This window comes from Passer domesticus, chromosome 6, assembly GCF_036417665.1.
Source record: "Passer domesticus isolate bPasDom1 chromosome 6, bPasDom1.hap1, whole genome shotgun sequence".
Taxonomy (NCBI): Eukaryota; Metazoa; Chordata; class Aves; order Passeriformes; family Passeridae; genus Passer; species Passer domesticus.
The window spans coordinates 6535337-6555002 of NC_087479.1; the positions used below are offsets into that span (position 1 = coordinate 6535337).

A 19666-nucleotide genomic window follows, 5' to 3' on the forward strand; every position below is an offset into this window, starting at 1 on the left:
GAAAATAACACGAGCTATCTTTCAACAACATGAAATTAGGTAGCAAGTCCAGCAGAACTTCAGCAGAAAACCTTGAAAAAGACAGACTTACCATCACTAAGGTGGTGCTGGGAGGAGGAGGAGGAGGATCAGGAGCTGCTCTCTGAGCCTGGCTGTCACCCAGCATGGTTGCAATGGTTTCACTGAGAGCTTCCTTCACAAAATGATTTATCATTTCTGAGTCCACAGGGACACCAGCATTGACAAAGAGCTGGAATCCTCCACCACCTGCAACTTCAACTGAAAATGAAGGGATGTGAAGCACACACAGCCAGGTCTCACTTCCTAAAATCCATGTACTGTACTGCAGCCACTCGCTCTCTATGGAATTTTAAACATCCCTTTGCAAAAAGTCTTTTCTTTTAACCTTCCAGATAAACAACAGTAGAGAAAGAAATCAGGAGCATAAAAGAAGGCAACAGCAAAGGCAGTGACATCACAGGAGAAATGCTTTTCTCTCTGTTCTCACACATTCATTAGAGAAGTAACTTTTGACATATCTATTAAAAAAAGGCAAACAAACATTAGAGGCTCAGCAAAATGCCAAATGTGATTTAGGTGGCCAATAACAGAAGGTGATTTGTACAGTGCTGTTATTCTGAGTCTTCTTTTTATTTTAGATAATTTCTTTCAATGGCCTTGTAACACTGGCTCTGTCTCCACATAAATTTAGGTGTGCACTGCAGCTTTTCACAGTTTCACTGGTTCAGGATTATCCACCTTTGGTCTGAGGCAACTGCCACCTGCACAGCTTGTTAAAATTAGTCAAAAATTGAGATAATCCATCTGCAGAGAACAATAATTCCTACTTACCAATGCCAGGGGTTCCAGCCTCACTGTCTTCACTCTTTATGGAGCTGCTAATGCTGGGCACTGTTTCTGTCTGAGCTGGGCACATCTCACTGATAATTTTTGCCATTATTTCTTGTTCCACCCTGGCAGAATAAAAGCCATTTAAGTATCAGCAAACACCAAGAGACCTAAAAGCACACACAAGAGCATTCTTGGCATAAAATGCAGGGCAGCTCAAAGAAAAATGGATAAGGGAAGGGAGGTAAGCAAAAGAGGAAGGTTAATTAGGGAATCATTCCTTCTTCCACATATATTCTTTGCCACTTTGTTAAACTGCAACTCACCAATTTACCAACTTGTTTTCTATAGTTTCTCTCTTTTGAATCAGTTCATCCAAAATATCAGCAGGCTGCTGAGGAGCAGAAGCCACTGGAGGAAACAAAGGACCATTGTGCTGTGGAGAGGCAACTTTAAACTGGCCATTGAGCTCCACAACAGGCTCAAGGAATTCTGGAATTTCATCCTTCTCCTCTTCCTGATCCTAATAAATAAGCAGTAAATTAAGTTATGGTACATTTCTGGAAGGCAATGTCATTGAGGTAGCTGTCAGGTTTTTTTCTTTAAGAAACATTTGTGGATGTGGGACAGCACACAAACCACATTCTCCTTCCTCAGTGTGTTGTAGTTAATTGATACAACTCTAAGCTTAGCAAATCATAAATCTGTAGAGGTATAAAGCCATAGGAACTGCTCAGTAAAACATGATTTGGCTCATATTTCCTGCCTGTGCTGCACAGGGCAGGGAGCCAGTGGCAATGCTAATACTTGAAAAATTTACTTGTGACCTACATCAGGTTTCTTTAATGTCACCCCAGAAATGTTCCTCCTCCAAACAAAAACTTTAGGAAACATTCTACAGTTACGTGTTGGGTTAGGGGTTTTTTTGTTTGTTTGGGTTGAGTTTTGGTTGTTTTTCTTAAAATAAATCAGTCTTGTTCTTTAAAGTCTCCAGTCTGAAAAGACAAATTCACAAAAGTTAACGAGCATGTAGTCAATCAAAACTCTAATGAACTTGCCAGCACTGAAAACTAGACATTAATAGTTTACACATATGTCACACGTGTGTTTACACTCCCATTAACTTCAGCTGCTGAAAGTTGGAAGGTATTTCTGGGCAGTACAGACAACCCTCACAGATGTCTTGATTTTAATGTTAAAGTTCTACTCCCAAAAAGTTAGAGAAGTGACTTGGTGAGTTAAAATATTTGGGTTTTCCCAAAGATGCCTCCCTCCTTTTCCCCTGGAGCACAAACACAAGTCCCACAAAGCAGCCACTAAGCCATCATACTGTAATGCCTCCTGATGAATGAGAACCTGCAACCTCCACTGCTAATATTAAAACCAAATGTCTCTAATAGTAATATGACTCTCTAAGAAGAAAATTTGGCATGCCAAATGAAAGAGATGAGGAGCTGAGCCCTGATCTACCAGTGACAAATATGTGATGGTGCATAAAAGCTCACTGTAAATCCATATTTACTAAGATTAATCTCAACACAGTGAAAGGAGGAAAAAAGTCTCCTTTTCCCTTATATAAATTACACTTACTTTCAACCCATAAAATAAAAAGATCCCATGTAATATATTATCTATGAAAAAAAAAGTGAAAAAGTGAAAAGAAAAGTGAAAAAAGTGAAAAGAGAAAGAACAGAGAAAGGGGGGGGGAAAAAGTAACATTCTCCTGTCTCCTTCCCCACCTCAGCATTAACACTTCTCCTGCCTTAACACACTTTAAAACTGCAGAGTCAGACAGGTCCCTGATGGGTATTACACAAAGAACTCCTGGGTCTTTCTGGATCTTTAAATAGTGATAACCTTCAAAGCAGGGAGAAAACCAGAATATGTGTATTTGGGTTATAAAGAAAGATTTTTAAACATTCTAGGAATAGAAATGAGCAGAGAAGCTGAAGTCAGAAGGCCCTGGGTGCCTTGCAAGCTGCTCAGCAGTTCATGCTGTTGGGATATGTGTACTGAGAACAGTAATTCATTCTGACAGCAAATGTAAAGATGTCTTTGTCCAGCATTTCATTATGTATTTTCCTCTGCCTGCATTACTCCATAAATTTTCTTTGATGTTGCCTATTTAATACCTCTGAAAGTATGCAAAATACAAACATCTGGATTAAATAAAGCAAGTACATACAATACATCTTACATCTATTTAGTAACTCTGACAAACTTTTGCAGCTCTACTGCATTTCTAAAGTATTTTATATTTTATAGCACACAAATCCATAATAATGCACAAAAATCATATCCATTTGGGGGTGATATATTATCTCTGCTGAAACAAAAAAATAATGTAATAGTCAGTATTTAATTATACAGATTGAATTTGAACATATATCAGCTTGTAGACCAATCTTGAATACTCTGCACTCAATTCTGCATTTTGCTTCCCTGGGGACTGCTGAAAATATCTATCACAATCCCCAATCAAAATATGGCATAAATTAGAAAGTCTTTCAGATATGATTGGAATATTAAGCACTGTATTTTATTATAAAGTATCAAGCCAAAATTCTATTTCCTAAATTATATTCAGATAATTAAAAAGTTTGAAATTATTAGATGTTATAGATTAGATTTGTTCCATTACCAAACATATACATGCAGAGTCTTATTAAAGACTCCTGAAACTTAAGCCATGGATTTCTTCTTGATGGATTTTTAAAGCAATTCTCAGGAGCAAGGTCTGCATTGCAGGTGTCACCTGTGAGCTTTTGTGTGAAGAGTGAAGTGTAAAAATATCAATGCCCTGCCCAAGAGCATCAATGGGAAATGAGAGTTGAGGAAAATACATTTACATTTATAATACCTGAGCCCGGCAGGTTCCATATTTTGCTGTGGCATTCAAATTGGAAGCAAAAATTCTAACAAAAAATCCCCTACCTTGCAATTAGAGCACATTCAGAGAGAGCAAAAAGTGCATTTACTCTGAAATCCCAGGGAGTTTGCTGAAAGACCTGCAGGATGTGGCTGCTTGTAAGAATTCGAGAGCAGACTCAATAAATCTGAGAGTCAGTTGTGTGAGCTGAGCAAGTTTCTCACTCTGAAATAATCCCAGAATGGTTTGGGTGGGAAAGGACCTCCAGGACCACCTTGTCCCAAACCCCTGCCATGGGCAGGGACACTTCCACCAGACCTGGCTGCCCCAAGCCACCAACCTGGCCTGGAGCACTGCCAGGAGAACCAACACAGGAAAAGGAAACAGAAACAAACCAAAAAGGCAGGTATTTCACACAAATACTTATCCTACTCAGTCCTAACAGAATTAAGCTTTCATAATAAAAAGGGAGGGGGGGAAGACAATAAAAGCTATTTTTTTTTGTATAGCATTTTATGCACATACTTTCATGAATCTGAAGACTTTTATAACAATAACTTTGCTTTCTTTTGATGTCTTAAATACCCCTGCCACTCCAGACACTGATTTTATGCTCCCCCATTGTGTTTGCCTTGCACATTTTTAAGAACATTGTCTGTGTGGTCATAGGCCAAACATATGTTTCACTTGGAACATTTTTGGTATTGTGGTTAAAATATATCCCATTGCCAAAACTAAAAGATAAAAGCAATCCAGGGAAAAAGAAAAAAGAAAAAAGAAAAGATGAGTAACTATTATTCACATAATAAAAATTTAACATTGCAGCATTTTTTGATAGTTTCTAAAATGATTTCTTTAAAGCTTTTTTCTGGTGCTAACAGAAGAACAATGTCCACAGAGATTTAACTCCTCCCCTCCAGTAACATAAGGTAATTTTGAAACTAATAAATGAATAAAGCATTTACACACTTTTGATAGACAAACCATCAAATTAGGGCTGTTTTAATGAACTGATAATGTTAAATGATTAACTCATTCTAAAAATAAATCTATCTGTAAGCACTTGAGCTAATATTTGATGTACACTCTAATCCTGGAACACATAGGAGAAGTAAAAAGAATAAGTTTTGGGAGAAAATTTTGATTACACACAGGGAGTTTTGCTCAGTAAAGTGAAATACAGGCTGGTTCACCAACCTTGTGTTTCTCAGGACCTCCCAGACAAGAGGTCAGTTAACCAAAGAAAGGATTTGCTACCTTAAAAAAACACTGTGAAAGAGGATCTCAAATAAACCTATGTTACCATAAACCAGAAACAACAACATTTTCAAGAATTTCTTCTTAAGATCTAATTCTAGCCCTGCTCTCTGTGAGTTTGAAGCCATTCCCCCTTCTCCTCTCACTCCAGGCCCTTGTCCCAGGTCCCTCTCCAGCTCTCCTGGAGCCCCCTGAGGTGCTCCAAGGTCTCCCCAGAACCTTCTCTTCTCCAGGATGAAGAACCCCAGCTCTCTTAGCCTGTCACTATATTTATCACATGCAGAGTTTTAAATTGTAAAGTCTAAGTGCTATAATCACTGCTGATTTTAGAGAAATACTTGTATTTCTAGCGGATTCTAACATACCCAAATAAAAGCTAATTTTAGCTTTTTACTCTTAATTTTTCAAAAGCTTCTCTACTCACCAACACACAGTAATCTCTAATATCCTCTATAACACTATAAACAGTTCAGTATTGGTCACAAAGTGCATTTTTAAAGCTGCTAGGAAAACGAAATAGTTTCTTTACACTGTGTTTCCAGTTTTGACAGAATAATATAAAACAAATATAAAAATTATTGAAAGGAAAAGACACCTTAGCAATGGGATTACCTGTGTGACATCAGTAAAATCAATGAAGTTAGCTCCTGGAAGCTTTGTGTCTTCCTCTTCACTGTGTATTTCTTCTGGATTCTAACAAAGACAGATTGCAGTTGTTAGGTATTTCATCTTGGGGGGTGGAAATGCATTAGCAGGAAACCTTCATGACAAGAATCAACTAAATCACACCTTCCACTATCCCAGGGTGCTCCAAGCTCTGTCACACCTGGCCTGGAACACTTCCAGGGATATGTTAGCCACAGCTTTTCTGGGTAACCTGTGCCAGGGCCTCACCACCCTCACAGCCAAAGATTTCTTCCCAATATCCCATCTGAACCTACTCTCTGTCAGTTTGAAACCATTCCCCCCTTGTCATTACTCCTGTAAATAGTCTCTCTTTCTTGTAGGATCCCTTCAGGCACTGGAAGGCTGCAGTGAGGTCACCCCAAAGCCTTCAGGCTGAACAATCCCAATTCTCTCAGCCTTTCCTCACAGGACAGGAGCTCCATCTCCCTCATCAAATTTCTGGGATGGAGTGATAGAATTTTAAATACAAATCACTACTTTTGTCCACAATCTCTGTCTGATCCAGTGAATACCTGGACCACAGGACTCTGAAGGACCTAACTCCTGAAGTCAGGAAAATGGAATGTACAATAACCACACAAAAATAATCACTGCCCCACCAAGCCTTCACACACTCTGTCCTTAGCACTCAACACACAGCAGTTACCCTTAGGGCTGCACAAAACCTTCCTTGCTGCTCAGATCAAGATTAAAAACACTTCTGAAAAGTTGTAGGGAAAGAGAAGAGAGTGGCCACTGCAACACCACAGGCTCCTGGGCTCAGTGCCCACACCATGGACCACTCCAGAAGAGCCAAGCAGCAGAGGGAGGGATGAGGAACATCCTCAGAGCACTGAAGCCAGTGAAAACAAGGCAGGCATGGGCCAGCAGGGATTATAATTCTTTACAGGACACAGGAACACTGTTTTTCTTAGAGTTTTACCATGGTGATAATTTAATCTTGGCAAAAGAGCTTCTTTCTACAATTTTTCATTTTCTTAAACAAATACCTTGTACTATAAATTCTTTAGAGTAATTACTCCATTTTTCCTAGAACTGTCTCATTTCTCTAACTAAAGAAAGACAATGAGAACTTTGCAGCAATTTAACATATTTTCCCTTTGAGTAATTTTGAATTCCCAGACAATCAGTACCTGTATTACAGCATTGACAGGAGAGAGCAGAGGTTCAGAGCTTGGAGGAACAGGACTTACAGTCCCACTGGCACTTGAAACACTGTCAATATCAACACTTGGTAACACCTAGGGAAGAAAAAACGCATCAATATAAAAATCTATATATTAGCTTGGCAATTATCATTGAACATTTTAGATTTTTTTTCTTCCACCTGCTTCTGAGCCACTAAAATTCAATGGTTTTCTTTTCTCATGCCTGTATCTGATATGAGCTTGGGTTTGAAAATCAAATTATTGTAATACAAACTAACACCAGAAATTGTCACCTCTTCTCTTGCAGTACCTGATTTCTCCTGTTCTCTAACTCCCTGACACTTTGTCTTGCCTGGAACAGAATGTGAGTGTATCTGCAATAATTACCTAAAACAGTCAGAGCAGAGGTGTGTTGGACTTCCAAGTAGTTTAGAAGATTAAAATATAGTTTGTAATCAAGGCATGTCCATTACAGAATTAAAATCTGTTGTATTTCTGTTAAGAACAAAGATTTCAATGCTTCATTCCTTTGGGAAAAGAAAAATCACCTTAAATATTTAAGAACTGGGTGAAATAACAGCAAAATGCAGGTGGGTGGGATGAAGTGACACAGCAAGGGAACAAAGCCCAGAACACCCTACCTGTGTTTAACTCTGAGTTCCATGAATCACTTGTGTCTGAAAGGTGTGTGGGGGAGTGGGTGCAGTCTCAACAATTGGAGTCCAAAACAGTGAAGATGTAAGAAACATTCACTTCCTTGACAGCAGACTCATGTGAAAAATGAAAACAACAAACCCCAACCCACAAGGTAAGGACTGCAAGGGTTGATTAATCAGGAGTGTAACCCTTGGGTTGACAATCATGCTTGAAAGAGAAATCTTAAAGGCCAAAGCAATCATCCAAGAAAACTGACATTTATATTTATACTTTTTTTTATTCCAAGTTTGTTCTGGCTCAAAAATGTCATTAAAAAATAAAATGTGACACAAATTTTACAAATACCCTGCATAGGTGACTTAGGAAAGAAATAGTTTTCTATTTTGGCCAAATAATAAAGATAATTGTTAAAATATGAATAAATATATTACTATAGCATGAGAACTGCTTGGTCCCTCCACTCCATATTTTTCTAATTCTTATTGGAAACCATCTACTGATGTCCAAGTGTGTTCCTGATGGATCAGGCTGCCTGTGGTTAGCACTCATTAAAATAAACAAAGAAATCATCATCACTCTTGACATGTACCTGCACAGAGAGCTGAGGTGGTTCCTTTTTCTCTGATTTCATCTCTATCACAGCAATATTTGGTTTTTTAACCTCGACTGGAGGCTTTGGTGGCACTGGAGGAAGGGAGGTTGTAACTGTGACAGGGTGTGGTTTATCTATGATTACTGAAGCAGGCTGCAATGATGTGTTGCTGCTTTGGGTTTGACCTAAAGATAGTTGAAAAGCAATTAAAACTTCGTATATCCATCTCCAAAGGCAGTAAATTAATAAATTAATCAAAATTAAATTCTGCGTGTTTTGAGATTCTGTGTGCAATTACAGACCAATTAAAAAGCCCCTGATTAACATTAGCTAAACTACAGTAATTCACCAGCTAATCTTAACCTTTCCTAGCAGAAATTGTCAACTCAACACTACCCGTTTTAAAATTATTTACTTTTCTGGACTCTGGTGACATCTACTGCTGAAAACAAGAATTGTGTTTGCCCTTCAAAAACTACAGACCATTACACCCCAAGTACTATTACATTTATTATAACAACCCACACATTTTTGTCTGAGACAGCCTTTAAAAAAATAATTACCTTATTTCAATGTCTATATTACACTAAACCCTCTCAAAACAAGCCCTATATAAAGGTTCTATTGAAAATCCAAAAAAACCAGAAGTCATGACAAGGAATTTGCTGTGCTTGGCACAGTCCTACTGAACTTGTTGGGCTGAAGTCATTGCAAAAGTTGAATCCAAGGGTGAGTGATTCAGTTCCTGCTTTGGATACCAAACTGAAAACAAGAACATGAAGCCTAAAACCAAAATGAACCAAATCAGGTACAGCTAAGCAGGTAATTGCTGTGTTAGGGTGTCACCAGACATCCAGCATGAAGGATGAAGAAAACCAGAACATTTTCAACTGATCCCTCAGATTTCCTGTGAGAAGGGCAGGTGCAAATCTCATGGAATGATTTGGGTTGGAAGGGACCTTAGAGATCATCTAATCCCAAGTCCCAAACCACTGACTCAAGAGACAAAAGTTGTATTTCCATGAAACAGCAGTGATTAACCTGCACATGATCTGCTCCAGGTTATTTGCTCCTACCTAGTGGAATGGCCATGGGGATGAGGTGGCCTTCCAGAGGACCAGGGGCAGCAGGGACATCCTGGGTGGGGCTGAAGAGGTACTGGCTCTGCTGGGCAGGGGCACACACAGGATTCTTCTTCTTCTTGGGGCTGCTGATGATCCTCTGTGTGTGAGAGCAGGTCTGGGTCCTTGCTGACTTCACCTTTGTGCCTGGAACAAGAGCACACAAATTAAAGGTCACAAAGCATGCACAAACCCAGTGACAACACTCTACTGAGCCAAGCCCTCCTACTGAATCCACTGCACATTTTTGCTGGGGGATGGAGGGAAAGAGGGAGGAAGTCCCAAAGGGCAGAGCCTGAAAGATGTCTCGTTATTGGCAGCAATGAAGGAGTTAAAATTGCAAGTTTTAAGTTGAATCTAGCAGATAAGCTAGCATGGAAACATGAAAAAGACCAAAGAACAGCAGTAAATTGGAATGAAATGTGTGACTTAGCAGCTAAGAAGAAATCCATGACTTAGGTTTGAAATTTGGAACTGAATGTGTGATTTAGCAGCTAAAAAGAAATCCAGAATTTAGGTTTGAAATGCAGCCACAAAACTGACAGGTACTCAGAGGAACAGGTATAATCTGTAAATTCCTGCTTTAATTACTCAGTGCTACTGCAAAATCAAGCCATAGATAAAACCCAAAAGTCTTGACTTCTGTCATCAAGGAAATGCTGATTTTTTGGCCCAGCTTTTCAAGTGTACTGTAAATAGTCAGCCAGCAGTAATTTATATGTAAAAATGTCTTAAGCAAAGAGCAGAGGAGAGCATTTATTGCAATGTGCATTTCTCACCCTATAGTCATGCAAGGTCTTACTCAATTTACAATAAACCATGGATATTATTAGGGAAATTAATAACTTTAATATAAATGGATAAAACTGCCTGAAAATTGCCCCCAAAAAGGTGTCAACAATTGTCAATCAGGCAGAAGTGCTTCTACTGTTATTTTGTAGGTGTTAGAATAATGAATTTGGAAAGAAACATGCTGATAACCAACTTCATGCCTTTACTACAGCCAAAAAAATGTCATTTTACTCCTCTGTTGTTTCTAATAACCACCTCCCTGTACCTGCAGCCAGTTATTAACACATGGCAACAAACACTTTTAACTCTGTTCACATTTAAGAGCCTCCTAATTAATTGAAAAATGAAAGTCAATTATTATAAAATATAGGGATACTAAAGATTGATAATGTGACTTTTGTTAGATGCAGACAAGCAGATAAGACAGTTCCCTTATAAAGACAAATTATGGGTTGTAAGCCTGGAAACAAGAAAAAGTCATAACTCCTCAGTGAGAAAACACAGGTCAGAGAGAAGCATCACAAGAAAAGGGTTTGTGGTCATGTTGGGTAAGCAGTGGAATGAGAAATCACAACACAATGCTCTGGTCAACTGGATAAATGCAACCCGCAGATGCCTCAGCAGAATGTCTGGGATGGAGCAGGAGAAGACTTCCAGGGATGATAACACTGCATTCAGCACTAATTCTGTATCTCTGCAAATGCTAAAATAGATTAGACATGAATAGGCACTCTTCACTTTTTTAAGGAAAAATCACCTGGAGAGGGAAGTAGCTGTAAAGTGAAGCCAAAACCTCACTACAAATCAGATAATAAATCTCAAGTGCCCTATTTGCTTTTGAAGCACAAGGTATTTTGCTATGGGAAGAAGCAGAATTTCTTCTGTCTTTAAGTGATGAGCTTGTGCCTTTCTGCAAAGCACAGGTTAGCCAAAAAAACTGCTCTGCAGTCAGACAAACGACTGGACTCTGTAACATAAATAGATACAGTTCAGAGGCTTGTGATTTAGAAGAGGTCATACTACATGATCTCACAGTCCCCCTTGGCCTTGAACTTTTGAGTAAAAGCAGAAATTGGCAGTGTATCTGTAATGCTGCCAACTTGTAAAAACAAGGTTTTCTCAGTGAGAATGATTAAGTACTGTATACACACAGCACCTCATTTTAATTGCTTGCAACTTTTCATTTTTCCCTGCAAAGTTTATTTGCACTGGGCAGAAACTAGACATTTAATTAAACTTAGCTTTAAAAAAACAGTGTTTTACATGTATTTATCAGTTCATATTATGCAAGAAAATAATTCCAGCTTTTTTTTAGAAATGATTTCTTACTCATAAAAGTGCTAGTTGAATTTTTTTCCTAACTTCCCATAAGAAACTAAGCATTAGTCACCATAGTTTATTTGCAAAGAAAATGGTTGAGAGTTATAAAATGACTGAAAAGAGACTCTCCAGATGGCCATTTCAGTCTTAAATAAACATCCTCATTCTAACACTAATTTCAAACAAGCTCAGTGGACTTCTCTAACAAAATACAGTCATTTAACGTGTCTGGATTTTTCAGCCAATCAAACCCAAGGCCAAAGATTTCTAATTATTTTGAAGCCTTTCTCACCTGGTACATCAAGGCCAGGAAGGGAATCTGTGGGTGCAGATCTGTAAAGGGAAAAACTCACCATGCCTAATGTGGAAGAGATTTGTTTATTTCCTTCTTTGTTTTTTTAAGAACCTGGTGCTTTGAAGTGGTCATTCAACCTTGGTGCATTTTATTTACATTCCTCCTATAGAGGAGCACAGAACTGTTCCTGATTTTATTATTTATACTTTGCTTTGCCATAACAGCTTCTTCCAGCCCCCAAATGACTGAACTGTTTGGTCTTTGTGAGACCCACATGAAACACCAGGGATTATTTTTCCATTTTATTGGCAAGGTAAGGAAAGGACAAAAATGAAGCAGTTTGGCCAACAGTCTTATCAAGAGGCAAAGATAAATAATGCCAGTATCAAACAAACCTCAGTCTCTGTTAAAATCAGAAAGTTTGGGAATGGGATACACTCACTGGAGTGCTGCTCCCTTACACAACTTGCAAAAAATTCCATTTTTCCCTCAGATAAGAACACAAGGAGGTGTCTTATTTTATTTACTGTCAGGATACAGACAAAACCATTACTTCCCATAACTCCAGCCTGATATTAAATAGAGAAACAAATTTTATGGTGGCTTTACTGTTGCAAACACACGTTCTTCTCTGCAGCATGACTTCATGGCTTGGAAGGAACCACTCTGGGAAAAGGCTATCCAGAGTTCACTCTGTTTTCCAGCAAAGAGCTTTGAAGCTGTTTGTCACACACAGGAGCTCTGCAAGACTGAAGGCAGCATTGATCCAGTGCAGTTTTCCCTTTCATTTCTATTTGCACCCAACAGAAAAAAGCTGAAGCACAGGAGCAGCTCATTCCAACTGCACAGAACCTTTCATTTCACTGACACCACTGAATTTCAACTGGTGGTTTCAAATTATCAAATGACCTATTTGTTATAATTAGACTGGGGAGGGGGACACTTTTTTTTGCCACTTTACGAGATATTGTTTCTGGAATTATGAAATTGGCCTTCCAGGAAAGGTTATGACCTTCTGTAAAGGACATGAGCCCAATAAATAGAGAAGAAAATTAATTTAGGACTCAGCAAAAGCAGAACTGCTGATTAAATATTTTTAAAGAAGTGCCTGTTCTCAATCCAAATCTTAGTGGTCACTGTGTCACTGTTATTACTACCCTAAATGCTTACTAGCACACATTTCACCCAAAGATATCTATATAGAATAAATTAAATTATGGGTGTACAGCACAGCCAATAGTCAAAACCAGTGCTATATGATGCTTCAAGTGAGTACAGCAGAGGATACACCATTTTTCACCAAAGAAAAGACATCCAAGAGAGGGCAAACAAAATACCTCAGTCAGTTTTCATGTAACAAGGTCTCACTTTTTAAAAGATGGTGAGCTTTGAAAAGTTTTCTGTGTTTTTGCCAGGACTATAACCCCCATTTTCCAGGAGGGTGGTGAAAATTGTGGATGTTTTCTACCAATAACACTTTTTCTTCACAGATCACAACTGGGTCCAGAGCACAGGTAAGGAAAAGTGCCATAAAGATCAGGTCAGGCCAAACAAGAGATTCTTGTTCAATTTGAGGACTTGTCACTGTGGATGTACATCACAACCACAGAACCACAGAAGGGTTTGGGCTGGAAGGAACCTTCAGGATTAAGCAGTTCCAACCCCCTGCCATGGGCAAGAACACCTTCCACTAAACCAGGTTGTTATTTAAATAATATTTAAACAAACAAACAAATTTTAAATATAATACTAATACGAATACTAATAATATTGTGGTGATGATGATGTTTAAAAATCCCCAGCCTCAAACCCCAGCACTGCCTGCCTTCAGAAACACAGATATGTTTTACACCATCCATTGCAATGGCCTAAAAACATGATTTCATCAAGTGACTGGCTGCCTTCTGGTGTTAATCTCTCATATTTCACACAGAATATAATGTTTTGACAGCTGTAATAAAAACCCAGGCAGCATTTTTAAACATGGCATTTAAGACTGCATCAAGTATATTTTCCCTGCATGGGTAACAACAGCCTAAGTGCAAGGAGCATGGAGGGAGCCAGTTAATATTTTCCATGGGTGTACATCTTATTAACTCCATTGTGCCCACCACACCTTATCCCCCTCTTCCTCTTAAGCCTCTCTCCCATCTCCACACTTTCCCTTCATCATTATCTTTTTTCATGTCATTTCTCCCCAGTAAAATGATCCACGCTGTTTTTTTTAATAACAATTCAAGATTATTCTTAGTTTTTGCATTAAGAATCAGGTAAGTTTTGAAAAGGTAATTAAGAAATAAAGCAGATCAGATTAATTACTAACTCTAGCTGAAGTTTATCTACACTGACCTGTGTCAGATATCATATAGTCTCTCTTTGTAGTTATTCTTACACATTTTTAATAGGTTAGAAAATTAGGACCTTCTTATCCTAACACTTTGCCAACAAACTAAGGAACATAATTAATTATTAATCAACTAATAACCTTTATCAATTAAATAACCTTAACAAGCTATCACAGAAAGGATTTCTGCTCTGCTTATAACTCTTAACAGCATGAAGAAAAAGGAGTTACTTGCACTTAGTGAACTTAACCAATGATTCTGATTACATCTTTCACTATTTTTATCTTCATGCCCATATATTTAAATTTTCATCTTTCAATTGATGTATTTGAAACAAGAAATTCAACATCAGACTTTCTTCAGTTTTCAAGTCTCAGTACATTTCTGAACTCTGAATGAGTTAAATATTTAAATGAAAAATCACTGGATAAACCTGACACAAAAAATACATTTCCCAGTAACATTTATCAAAAACTGAGTTCATTTATCAACACACTCACTTGTGATTAATTTTAGCAGTTCATCTCATTAAATCTGGGACAACAATAAATACATAGGAATACATTAATCAAATTTAGGAATAAGTACTTATTTGACAATCTAAAATAAATGAGAGACACATTAAGCAAAGTTTAAAAACTTCTGATATTTTTTAGTTTTGAAAAGAGGGCCTTAAATAGAAATAAATTATTTCAAATGGACAGGACCTACAACAACAATCTAGTCCAACTGCCTGACCACTTCAGGGCTGACCAAAAGTTAAGTTAAAGGCATTTTCCAAATGCCTCTTAAGCCCTGACCAACCTGAGGCAGTGACCACCTCTCTGAAAAGCCACTGCAGTTGCTCAAGCTTTATATTGAAAAGCAGATAAACCAAAATTAACAGGTTCATTTCCACAAGGAATTCCTGGTAGAAAAACAGGGAAGGAATACCTTGTTCCCATCAAAGAATCACTCACCTCTAACAGTCTCTATCAGCTTGGGTCTGGGAAGTTTAGATTTGGGAGAGGGAGAGTTGAACCTCAGGTAGGGTCCTTTCTTAAGCGTGCTCCGGTGGCCGTGGTAAATGGGTTTCCCATAAACTTGAGACAGATAATCTTCACTTTGGACAACTGCAGTTCCACCTACAGCTTCCTGCTGGACACCAGAAAGGAAAAAAAAAAGTAATTTACAATTCTTCATTTATGTAAATTGGAGCAGGACAGAGCTATCACCTTCATTTGGAATTAGTACACCTGCACACACCATTTTTCATGTCAATACTGAACAGTTTTTCCCAGAAAAGGAACCAGTACTTGGCAACTCACGTCTGCCTTTCCTTCTTTGCTCTGCACATTTTCAGAAAAGTAAGTTTTAAACTTCTGTTTCTTTGTGTTATCTTCCACCTGCTTCTGCAATGGCTGAGCTGGAGGTGAAGGCTTTTTTGTCAAGCCTCCTGGGATGTTTTGAGTTTTCTCTTTAGTTTCTTTCTTGATCTTCACAGGCCTGAGGTTTTGGGCTCTCTTGTTCCATGGGGCTTTTTGATCATATTTCCCTTGTTCTGAATCACTTCTTGCCATTTCAACCTAAATAGAAAACATAAATATAATAAATGGAGATTTTTGTCTTCAAGGCTATCAGCAGAGTGTGTGGATAATTCTGAAGCTCTGAGAAAGGGCCTGTTTCTCATGTTGGGCAGCAAGTGAGACCAGGGATTTTCATTACACAATCACAGTTGTAAAACAGAGGTAAATATTTTATTTATTACGTATTTATTAATTATTTTTATTTATTTGTTATATTTCTTTTACTATAGCTTACTGCATGTCAGCAATAACAGGCAGCTTTCTCACATTTTCAAGAGGTGAGTAAATCACTTTACTGTGGACACGAAAGAACAAGGCAAGGTGGAAAAACCCAACACAAAAAAATCTGAACTCATTTTCCCAGCCCTACCTGGATTTCCTCACTGATTGCCTTGATCCACTCATCCACAGTCCTCCGGATACGAATCTCTTCCAGGACATCTCTGAAACAGAAAAAAGAACCATTTTAGGTCAATGCTTCTCAAATTGCACAGATTTGTTCCTGGGAAAGCAGTCACCTTTAAATGCTCTAAAAACAGAAGTTCAGAACACAGACAGTGAGATTCTGCACCTCTACACTCCCCAAAAAGCACCAGCCCCAACCCCAAATCTCTTCTTGCATGGTGCCACCTGCAAACCCCACTCCCTGCTGGTAAACACTGACATTATTATAAATATTTTAGGAATAAGAGGCAGCCATGTGTCACTTTCTACTTTGATCACAAATGAAAAAAGCAAGAAAACAAAAATATTCCAACTTAACAAAAAAGCAGGTGACAAATTACTACATCCCCTAAAAGATAATGAGGGCAGGTAACATGCCTCAAAAAAAAACCCTCCTACATAGAGAATATTTACCTTCCTCAGGAAAATGCAGGTTTAGATTGTATTTTAATAGAAAATTTCCATTATTATTCAAGCAGGAGTATTTAACACAACTAACAAAGCAAACGTTTAAAAGCCAAAGATCTGTTGTGAGGTAATTAAATTCTGTAAATTCACAGGCTTATGAAGCCTCTTCTGCTCTGAATAATTATATTAGGCTTCAACTTTCTTTTTAATGCAAGTTGGCAAGGAAACAGTTAAATGCCCTGGCAGCAGAGCAGTTTGTCCAGCTGATAAAGCCTCAGAAATCAGATTTAGGCACCTGACAAAAATCAGTTCACACCACAAGGGCTGAAAAACATCTGAATTTCAAGAATCAAACAATGATTGCTAGAAAAAGTCAATAAATCCTTTTTGCGGGGAAGAACACGAGTTCTTCAATGCCCAGATATGGAAACACAATCTCACAAAGCACTGAACTGCAGGGTCTGACCTGTTTGTACTCAAGGAGTTACTGAAAGCATACATGGCATCTGCATCTTTTGCTTGAGTAACAGCTTCCAGATTCTCCTCAAGGACTTTTTTATTGTTTTGCACTCCTCTCAAAATCCTTTCAGCATCTGTCAGAATAGACCTTGGCACTTGGACATTTTGAAGGATGGATGGTTTGCTGACTGGATGATGTTCAGGAGGATCAGGTACAACAGGAGGATTTTTTGTCTAAAATTGAAACAGAACCTCTAGTTTTTAATCAGAGATTGTAATTTTATATTAATCTGTTATCACATCAATGCTATCATATGAAATCCTGCCCATGTGCACTATCAGCAACTTCAGTTACTCAAGAATGTTCATTATGTTGCAAATATATTTAGAGAAGTGAAAGACATCCAAAAGATCTCAAATGGAAAATGATGGGAAGTAAGAGAGGCAATGCTAATGAGGCTAATAAGCATGTGAAAAGATGGCAATTAGATACATGAAGTATCACAAGCAAATCTCTCCATGTAACAGTAATTAAATATAATTAAGAGCCTAATAAAAGCCCAAGTCCTCTAAATATATGCACTTGTTTGGCATCAATCTACACCCAAGAAACACCGAGCAATACTTGTAAGTTTTAACAAGATAAATCCCACAGCAGCCCCTTGATCCTCTTTCACTTTTACTCGTTTTCACTTTTCAGAAAGAACAATGAAACCTCTCACTTTGCAGAACCCTTTTACAGAGATAAAAATCGAGCATAAATTAGCTGCTAAGTACAAAAGAAAGGGACACAAACACAGGAAACAAGTTCTCACATTCATTCTCACACTCCTAAGGAAACACCCAGGGGCCCATGAAAACTTCATCAAACAGTAAAAATATTTCAAAGTGATTAATGTACATTAAATAAACACCTCAAACCAAAACCAAAATGCCCAGACTGTGAAAACATCAACTGAATGCACAGAAAAAAGAAAATCTCACAGATCACAACTTAGTTTTGGCTTTAAAGTTACTCTTTCTTCAAATCAGAATTAAACAAAAGTTTATGTTCACGCAGATGTACTGCCACAATGCCATTACAAAACAGGAACCAACACTCTGATCCCATGACCTTGGTTTTGGCCTGGTGTAAAAGAGTAAAAGACAAGATACCACATTATTTATCAATTTTATATAGGCATTCATTTTAAAATGAAACTTTTTGACAGATACTAACTCAGTAAGGTAAAATCTGTGAGGAAAGGCAAGAAACACAGATACCTGATAAATTGTAAAATGATGTAGATTTCCTGAGACCCAGATCATGAAATGGTAACTGGATCTGTTAAATATGTAAAAAATGCTGGTAGCAGCAGCCCACACTGTGCCAGTCTGACATTATCCCCTCAAGGGATTTCCTAGGACTGAGCCAGCCAGGAGGAATGTCATCTGTATGAGAGCAATCCTTTAACAAACATCCAGGTGTGCCACAGGCAGGCAGTGACATTTCATTGCAAACACACTCAACACTGCTTCAGCATTAGAGCATTTCATAGAAAGCCCAAAAACCCACAAAAGAAACACACATAAAAGGGCAAGGTATACCTTAATAAGATCAGTCATGTCAGATTTCCATGAACTTGCTTCCTGAAAAGACAGAAGAAGAGCTGAAGAAATTTGAAGGCAAAATCCATATGAGACATTGGATCAGTTTTTCTGGCCGCAATGAATTCCTTGGGTTAGAGCACCACCTTCTGTCCTCAGCTAATTCACACCTTTACTTTATGACAGAGCTGGTTTATCATTTACTCAAAATTTTATCATTTTGTCACTCTAGAAACCTCTCAGTGATGAGGAGTCATTACCGGAGTGTTTAACTGACCCAACTCTCCATTTGCTAAGTCATCACATCTCTGTCTTTCTATTGACCTTTTCATAAGAGAGATTTCAAATAATTTCTGTAACTGCATCTTTCTGCCATTCCTTATCCCATATCATCTTGTTCTGTTGTAACAAGGTATGTTACTTATTTTTTATCAACAGTGGTACGAAAATACTTGCAACCTCAGTGGCACCCATTTCTATTCCTAGTAAGAATAGTTAAATGTAAAATCCACAAAGTGTTACAAAATCTGTAACAAATACATCAGCTATGCTATGTGACAGATGAAGCTGCATTTTCTACAGATATAGCAACAAAAACCAGACAGGTAATACAAACTATTTTTTAGGGAAATATGCAAGTTGAAACTTCCAACCACAGAAATGAACCAGCAGAATCAAAGCTATTACATTTAAAGCAAATTCACAGAGATGAATTTTCACTTTTTTTCTCCTTTCTCACTGTGTATATTGACAAGGACAGAAAGGACCACAAAATGACAGGTGGAGCCAGGAATGGCACCAGGTTAAGAGATAAAAGCTTCAGTTGTCAAAAGCTCCATGTTGCCAGCACAGAAGCAGATCTTGCAGCCCCAAAGGCACAAAACCACTAGCACAAGAAACAGCACAAGGATTCTGTGCCAGGCAATTCCTTGGAAACAGCACTCAATACAAAAAAAAAAAAAAGTGGCAAAATGAAAAAGGAAATGCTTAAATCAGCCCTAAAGCTGACTGGAGATAGATGGAACACTATTCTTTCCCAAATGGGAAAATTACATCAGCTCTGTGGCTCTGCAGAGAACAGGCAATGAAAATATCCAGAGCCTTAAAACAAAAAAATAAACTAACTTATTTTTTTCTCTTTCTGTCCTTCCCTCTCTCTCACCTATTTTATGTCTGGGACAATGGCAGGCACAGTCCATTGCACACAGGCTCAAAGCTCTTCCACACACAGAGACTCCAATATTTCAATTAATTGTAAACAGATGTGGATC

At 38.1% G+C, this 19666-nt stretch overlaps 1 protein-coding gene across 5 annotated transcripts in view; it reads right to left on the reverse strand.

The window, feature by feature from the left end:
• The window catches only part of KIAA0586 (KIAA0586 ortholog), an 81550-nt gene that overhangs the window by 53876 nt on the left and 8008 nt on the right, over positions 1-19666 (reverse strand). For 4 of the 5 annotated variants that reach the window (XR_010364099.1, XM_064422997.1, XM_064422998.1 and 1 more), the window contains 12 exons: positions 18396-18437; positions 16816-17042; positions 15868-15940; positions 15240-15497; positions 14892-15069; positions 9136-9327; positions 8057-8244; positions 6796-6903; positions 5588-5668; positions 1176-1372; positions 853-974; positions 92-279 (listed from right to left, as the gene is read on the reverse strand). Coding sequence is in view for 4 of the 5 variants with exons in the window: in XM_064422997.1 (XP_064279067.1) it covers positions 92-279; positions 853-974; positions 1176-1372; positions 5588-5668; positions 6796-6903; positions 8057-8244; positions 9136-9327; positions 14892-15069; positions 15240-15497; positions 15868-15940; positions 16816-17042; positions 18396-18437 (1854 nt within the window). In the remaining variant the exon portion in view is untranslated. The remainder of the gene's footprint in view (positions 1-91; positions 280-852; positions 975-1175; positions 1373-5587; positions 5669-6795; positions 6904-8056; positions 8245-9135; positions 9328-14891; positions 15070-15239; positions 15498-15867; positions 15941-16815; positions 17043-18395; positions 18438-19666) is intronic. The other variant, XM_064422999.1, reaches the window with a different exon arrangement.